We start from the raw sequence: 8,121 nt of genomic DNA, 5'->3' as shown, positions 1-8,121 counted from the left end.
TATCATTTGCAGGAAGACTTGAACTTGTTAAAGCTGTCTTGCTCAGTACTTCAGCCTATTGGTATTTTGTTTATAAATTCCCTATGTCCATTGTCCAAAATCTGGAATCAATCTTTGCAAATTTTCTTTGGAATGGAAAGTTTCATGCTATCAACTGGAAGGAAGTTTGTCGGCCAAAACAGGAAGAGGGATTTGGTCTGAGACAACTTAAAGATCTTTGTCAAGCAGCTGCTCTAAAGTTAATATGGAGACTTTTAACATCTAATTCTCTGTGGTCAAACTGGATGAATGCCAGATATATCAGGGGAGGAAATTTGTGGGAATCTACTTCTAATTTATTGGATTCAGGAACCTGGAAACACATTTATAGTCTCAAGGAGAAAGCTCTGAGCTGCATCATGAAAATTATTGGGAATGGTGAGACTACTTCACTTTGGTTTGACCCATGGATACAGGAAGGTAGAATTTGTGATCTTCTGCACCATCTCACTCCTCAACTCACAGGCACTAGTACTTGGACTGTATCTCGCATCATTCTAAACTCTCAATGGAATATCATCTTACCATGCCTTAATCATCTGATACCTCTCATTTCTAATATTTCAGTTTCAGGACTGAAAGATCAATGGACATGGTTGCATACAGGTGATGGGGTTTTCTCATTTTCTTCAGCTTGGAATCAAGTTCGGACACCCTATAATATATTTGAGCTTTACAATGTGGTATGGTTCCCTTTTTCGAATCCTAGAATGTCTTGTTGCATGCTTAGAAGTTTGTATAACAGGTTAGCTACAAGGGATAGGCTATTCAAATTTGGGATAACCTCTATCGAAGTTTGCGTTCTCTGTAATGCCTCGAAGGAGACAAGGGATCATTTATTCTTCAATTGTGAATTTTCAGCTTTCATCTGGAAGTTATGTAAACTCAAATTGCAGCTTGATGCTACAGATGCTAAGGACCTGAAAACAGAGGCCCTGGAAATCATAAAAAGGTTCAAAATGAAAGATAACACTTATATTTTGGTTAGACTAGCTTTGAATGCTACTGTTTGGCATATTTGGCAGGAAAGGAACAGAAGAATCTTCCATGCTAGAAAGTTGCATAAGATTATGGTGTTTAGAAGGATATATTAAGATATCAATATCTTACTTAGAACTTGCAATTGGAAAGTTGGAAATTCTGATATTTTAGCAAACTGGGGTTATGTAAAATAGTGAATATTAGTGAGCTGTGAGTTAATGTTTTGTATTTGAGAGTACTATTTATCTGTTGGCTTTTGGTAACACTGGTTTCTTACTTGGTTTCTTTAGTTGAGGGTGACGGCCAGGGTCCTCTCCCCTCTCTATAGTTTTCCTAGTTAGATTCCTTGTGTTGCCTAGCCAAGTCTGTATCTTATGTACTTGTGTTTGTTTTAATGGAAATTTACTTATCTTTCAAAAAAAAAAAAAAAAATGTTGCACTACTATGTTACTAAAATGCTGTAATAGTAGGGCCCCCTTCATCACACGAGGGTGGAAGTTTTCAATGAAACAAACACCGTAAGTGGCTAAAAACGAGTTCACTTTCACACTTCTAAGAGTCACTTTCATACAAACGAACACCAAGAAACTCAAGAGGCAAATCTACATTTTTTTTTTTTGAAATTTGGCATTGATCTCATCCTGCTCGTCATCCTCGTTTATCCCTAAGTTGCCCGAAACTGATTGATCTTCTCACAAATTTACTCTTCTCCTATGGTTTTATTCGTTATCAAAACGAGAAGATAAGTATCTTCTTTTATGATCTCTTTAGCAAGCACAAGTACAACGCAGTAACAAACCAAAACCAGCAAATTGAGGAACACAATCACATCTGTAAGGAGTACAATAAATATATAATAAGACACTGACGGTCTATACAACTCAAAATTTACACCTTTGCCTTTGCCCTCGCAAATTGGTGACCTATACCCTCTGTCAGGTTCCTACCCTCCATATCGGCCCCCACTTTGGTTAGCCAGCTTCTTGCAGATCAATAAACATATACAATGAACATTAGAAAAAAGAAAAGACAATGTATTTAACGGTCAAAATCTGGGGCCAATATACTGTCTAATATACACTGTACACCGCTGAGAGGATTACACTCAGCTGTTAAGCTTTGCTAAGAATTCCTTGAGATTGTACTCTTCATCATATTGTGATTGATCCCAAAGCTCTCCAAGTCCTTTGATGATGCTTCCAGCCTTTCCACCAACACCGATGCTTGAATCTTCTGCTGGATTCTCGTTGGAAGAGGAAGCCTGCTTGATAGTTGGAAAATAACAAAGGTGAGGTTATTAAACATGTTATTATCTCTGCATTTTAAACAATGAGTATAAATAAAAACTCTTCTTTTAATAATAGCATATCGCGATTACATGAAGCAATACCTACACTTACATGTAAACAGGTAGTATAAAAGTAATATATAGGGGGGGAATTTTATCCAAGAGTAGTCATGTCTGATAAAATAATTGCAGTCCGGGTACTTAGATGAGACAAGTTCAGGTGGGTTTTCAATGATTTATAAGGGCCCTGGAGAATTTTGTAAATTCACCCTATTCTTTTAAAATGGGTAAAATAAATCTAGTTTTAATTGAATAGCAAAGAAGTGATAATATGAAACATACTTAGCACATATACTATTTGAAGCGAGAAACACAAAACTTTGGTGTGAAAGGTATGGTTAACATTACCAATTTGGTGTTTGGTGCCGGAGTGAACAGGTCGAGCAATTGGTCTGTGTTCATGGTTTTCAGACTGGCGTTTTCTGAATTGATGACAGCATTGGCAACTGACACCTTGAACTTCTGCAGACTCATGACTTTCTCTTCCAAGGTACCACGCATTATGAGGCGATGGACATTGACAACTTTACGCTGACCCAACCTGTGTGCTCTGTCCATTGCCTGCAAGAACCAACAGAGATGACGAGGAGATATGGGAAATTGTAGCTTCCTATACGATTTGCAGGTGATGTATGGCCATATATGAGAACGAATGAATAGCAAAAAGAATGAAAACAAATATATGAGGAGGTTCATTTGCAGGCTTATTAAAATAACCATAATTAACCACAACTACACGACAAATTGCACACATGCATATAGACAACTCAAACTGGCATGAAGAGTAGGTTTTTTGAAACATTATCAAGTTGAACCTTATTTGCAATCATGTCATGTCATCTCTTTATAAAAGAAAATTTCTTGTATCAATCATAAAGATAAAGAAATGGTACAAAAAATTCCAATAGCTATATTCTACTACCAATCTGTGTGATATGCTAGCCAGATATCAGAGGGATGCCTAGCAACAACTGTATCGCAAGCATAAGTTCGTCAACAGCAATGATTCTTTAAGTTTGAAACAACTAATAGGCCAAATATGCAAATATCAAGACCCGGAAATTAATGTCTTTTTTAATACCAACAGCTCTCTAGAATGGCTCATGCTTGATCACCCACAAAGGGGAAAAGCAAGAATGCTGAAATGAGGTCAGCATATTGTAATATTTCTGAAATTCCATCAGCGACCTTCTCAGGTAGGTAGTAATCCAATTTAATCTTCAAACTTGCAAACAATAATCAGAAAAATCTAGCACTAACAAGCTAAAGAAACATTTATAACAAGGCCAATAAAGATAATACTTTAACATGTAATATCAATGTTGATCAGCAATCAGTAAGAATCCAAATAATAATTGATAAAAATGTACCAGTGCGAATGAACATCAAGAAACTAAGAATCAACACTGAATGCATTTAGGATTGTAATGAAATAACAATGACCTGGTGTAAGGAAATGAAAAAGCAAGAAACCTACTTATTGGCTATTCACTTTATCTATGCCTAAGCATTAATGCAATACATATCAGCAAACCTGACATCTTTCCCCTTTCTGTCCCTTTTCACAAGGCTGGAGAAATGGAAGATTAATGCTGGTCCTTAGGAGCATGGAAAGTCCCTCCTTTCCTCATAGTTTAGTTGTTGAGGTATTAACGGTAACTATGAAAGATTCACATCATATTGATGGTTGGTCAAAATACTTTCTCAAATGTATCATGGAGTTCAGCTTTTGTCAAAGCACCCACTGGAAAGGTAGAGAGATGAGGACGATGATGACTGTACGTTAGTTATTTAGAATTGTAGCGGTAACCAAATTGTTATTAGTATCCCTGCTTAATGAATATCATTTTAGTGTGATCACCTAACGTCTCAAGGACCAAAGCCAATAAAATTTAAGGAATTAAGAGGTGGTAATAATTCATTGCTTAATTGACAACGCGAAATGTCTGAGCCGCTTTAGACGTCTAGGTGGAGGCTTGCGAGAGCACTATACCAAAAACACATTCGTAAATTCATATTACAAAATGAGATCTATTTTTATTATTGATAAGATGAGCTAATGGTAAAGCAAAAACATAAATAAGCCTATACTGTGCTCCCTGCCACCCAACAAAGGTGAGGTTCTTAAAATTAGAACTGGGATATTCTGTGGGATAAATTTTTAAGGTGTTTGTCACATAGAACTAAAACTAGAACAAAATTTTACAGTGTTAGTCAAGTAGAACTCTAACAAAACTAGAATTGGGATAATTGTACAAAATTATCCCACTTTTTTTATTTTTCTATACAAAAATGAGTTCTAGTCTCTCAAATTATTCCAAGTTTTAGCTTGGAACTAGGTGGTAAAAAACTAGAACTCATATTTATTTTGTTATTTTTTATTTTTTATATTTCTTTTTTTTTCCTTTACCTCTTTCCTATTATGGTTATCACCATCATTAGACCATCATTATAATAATAATTGTCAATATCTTATAGTCTAACCAAAAGTTATTTAATAGTAAAGAACATTCTTGTAAGCAATTATCAATCAATAATAGTAAGTTTAAAATACATAAATAGTATTTATATCTTCAAAATGCATAAATATATATTTCATGATTATAAAAATTTATCCCACGTTATTTTAACAAAATATCCCGCTTCACAAAATTATTCCTATTTATCCCACTAAAATATCCCACTAGTGAAAAATTGTTCCACTAACAATTATCCCATTTTGCATGAAAATGTCCCAATTGACTAACACCCCCAAATGGAACTTTTCTGGGATTATTTCATGTATTAAAAGTCTAATTCATCAATGTAGATGGTCAAAAATGACGTCCGTTGATCAAATAGCTTAAACGCTATGTGGAACCTACCAAGGGAAAAATGGTCGTGTAACATGACCAATGGGCTCATCAAAGTCATCTAAGTCCACAGCTAAGGATACAAACAGAAAAACCCTCAGTCAAAGCGAGAAAAGAATCAGCCTTAAACACTGCTCAAATCAGCCAAAACATTGTCTACACGGGCTTAAGCACAGCTTCGCGATTGTGAGGTTAGCTAGCCTCACGTTTATGAGAGACTGGAGTCATACTAAGTCAACCTGATAACGACTCCGACAGCCACTACTCTGCATATAGGGCAGCTGTATTTAATGGAGAGGTGCACCTGCAATATGCTTACGCTGGGCTACAAAAAGAACAATTTTATCACCTAATCATCAGATTTTGTCCCACACACCCACAATTTTGGGTGACTCAGGACTAGAAAAAGCAGCAATTCTACGAATTCTGGCAGTTCTGGTCCCCTGCGCCCACAATCTAGTTACGCAGAGCTGACGTGGTGCCCACAATTCAGATGAAGCGGGGCTACAAAACTGCATAGCATTTAATAAACTGTCAGTCCTAGAGCCATGTAAACTGCAGTTTCTGATAAAGGACTGTACAGCTCCGATCACCAGTACAACATATACAACAGATTTGGCAGGATTAGCCCCGCATAAGGCAGATTGTGAAGTCTATAAATAGAGACCCTCCATCGACATGCAAATGACACCACTTCGGCTCCAAGACCTGCTCAAGGCTCATTTCTTGAAATTTCGGCAGCTCTCCTGCCTCTCCATTAGTTCTCTTGCTTAGTCTTGGCTTTTGTCGTACCATCTCCTTAGTGATATTCATCATCTCCTTCGTGAGATCATCCATCTCCTTCATGAGATAACATTGTCTACAAGGTTCATATCACCCATTAGACTCTACCAACTCCTCATTGGAGTTCATATTTTCTCCTTGAAGGGTTCATGTCACCCTCGAAAAAAACAAAGCTCCCTTCAAACCAGAGTTTTGGTCACTCTCCGTTCGTTTCCAACCTTCGAGAAAGATCATATCTTCCTCATTTTCCACCGAAAACAATCAACTCTAGACTTGCAGATGGAAGAAATGGCATTTTACTAAGTCTCTGCCCTGATATCACCTCCTTCACAATGGTCTATGCTGCGTCAGTATATTGGAAATAACTTTTTGAGATTAGCATCAGTTATGCACTTATGCTTCATAACCAAAAGAAAAACACAAATAAGAGTCTTCAAAAAGCTGTCATGTTCTTAAATTGACCTAAAATTTTTCATATTTGCTAATGTACCCACCAATTTGTGGACGGGAGTAAATAAAATATCTCTAACCAGATCCACTAGGTTACTGAACCTTTCCGCGTCCCAACATTTGTATCAAGCATGTCAATTAAAGAATCAACTCTGCTTACATGAAATGTAGAACCACTGAGATGAGGGTATCTATAATTGTCTAAAGTGGGACTTTAACTTCATATCATAGGGTAAATAAATTGATCAACAGGACAATATTGATGACAAAGCGCAAAATACTGAAGTCTAAATTTTGTTTAAAGTTCAAATATACTGCACAATTAAACATACTTGAAGATCTTTCATCGGATTCCAGTCATGTTCCATGAAAACCAGCGTATCAGCAGAAGTCAAATTCAAGCCAAGCCCACCAACTGCATATACGATAGCTTAGTGAATTTTTAAGGAACGAAAACTACCTTAACACATCAAGCCTTACCATTTGTTGTGAGAAGCAGAACATCAATAGTAGGATCAGAATTGAATGTTTTCACAATGTCAAAACGTCTCGACTGCTCTACAGAACCATCCAGCCGCAGATATGTAACACTATTAAATCAAGAACTAACATTATTACATTAATCAAAGTAATGACAATTAAAAAAGAGATGCTTCCATAAATAAATAAAAAAGTTAACTAAACATGAAAGAAAATGTAATGCAGCCCAAATAAGATAACAAGCACCCCCACCCCCACCCCCACCCCAAAAAAAAACCACCCCTCCCCCCAAAAAACCAAAAAAAAGGGAGAGAACCCACATGATAACCAAATCCCAAGAATAAAGTCTCTGTTCCAACTTTAGTCATGTGGCTACCTTTTCTCATACCAAATAAACCAAAACGCATCAACTCTCTGCATTTAAATTCCTTCTCTGTCATGTTGTCAGCCTATCATCTTCAACCTTCTCTTGTCCACTTCCCATTAAAATATCTCAAAGTGTCCAATTTCTGGTGTTTTCTCATAGCTTTTTATGTACTCTGCACTCATCGATGCAGAGGACTGTCTAGACTAATTTGAAACAGGGCAAGATGGTGGATGATACTTGTGGGAATTTTTGTTAGTTGTACAAGACAACAATTGAATATAGTACTGAAACTAAATCAACTCCTGCATATTGAGCTTTGGCATATATGTATTAATAGACAACTACAAGTAGGATAATGGCATTGTAATATTCTTAATGAGTTTTCTTGTGTACAGAATTCAAATGTATCAAATTTGTTAGTAGAAGAAGATTGTAATGTATCAAATAATGCTATCGTTGCAAGAATGGTGTGGTATTGTTAGCATTATTAGGTTGAGATTTAGTTTTTATTGGACTGGAATAAATTACTTGGTTATTAAAATATATCAACACAATTTTAACTACATTGAAATTTATTACCCTAAAGATGATCATCCTTTGGTAACAACTAGAAGAGAGGCAGAGGAAGTGAAGAACCTTTGGTACCCTACTGTAAACACACTTCAGAATCAAAATGAAGAAGATGATTTTAATGGAGATGATCCAAACAATAGATGGAAGAAGATGAATAAATCTATGGAGATTTTAATGGGTCGACTTCAAGAGGAAGAAGGAAAAAGATGAAGTTTTTTTTTTTGGAGAGAGAAGAGGGCACACGTGAA

General features: G+C 36.2%; 1 protein-coding gene across 1 annotated transcript in view; it reads right to left on the bottom strand.

Moving 5' to 3' along the window:
- LOC109843710 (TATA-binding protein-associated factor BTAF1) overlaps window positions 1,836-8,121 on the bottom strand; it is a 49,556-nt gene continuing 43,270 nt past the window's right edge. Inside the window, 4 exon segments of the mRNA XM_020412665.1 lie at window positions 1,836-2,281; window positions 2,717-2,929; window positions 6,786-6,868; window positions 6,934-7,043. Coding sequence (XP_020268254.1) covers window positions 2,126-2,281; window positions 2,717-2,929; window positions 6,786-6,868; window positions 6,934-7,043 — 562 coding nt within the window. The 3' untranslated portion in view covers window positions 1,836-2,125.

The sequence above is a fragment of the Asparagus officinalis genome, chromosome 5, assembly GCF_001876935.1.
Source record: "Asparagus officinalis chromosome 5, Aspof.V1, whole genome shotgun sequence".
NCBI lineage: Eukaryota > Viridiplantae > Streptophyta > Magnoliopsida > Asparagales > Asparagaceae > Asparagus > Asparagus officinalis.
The sequence above is the reverse complement of the archived record's forward strand: the minus strand, read 5'-3'. Positions and strand labels throughout refer to the sequence as shown.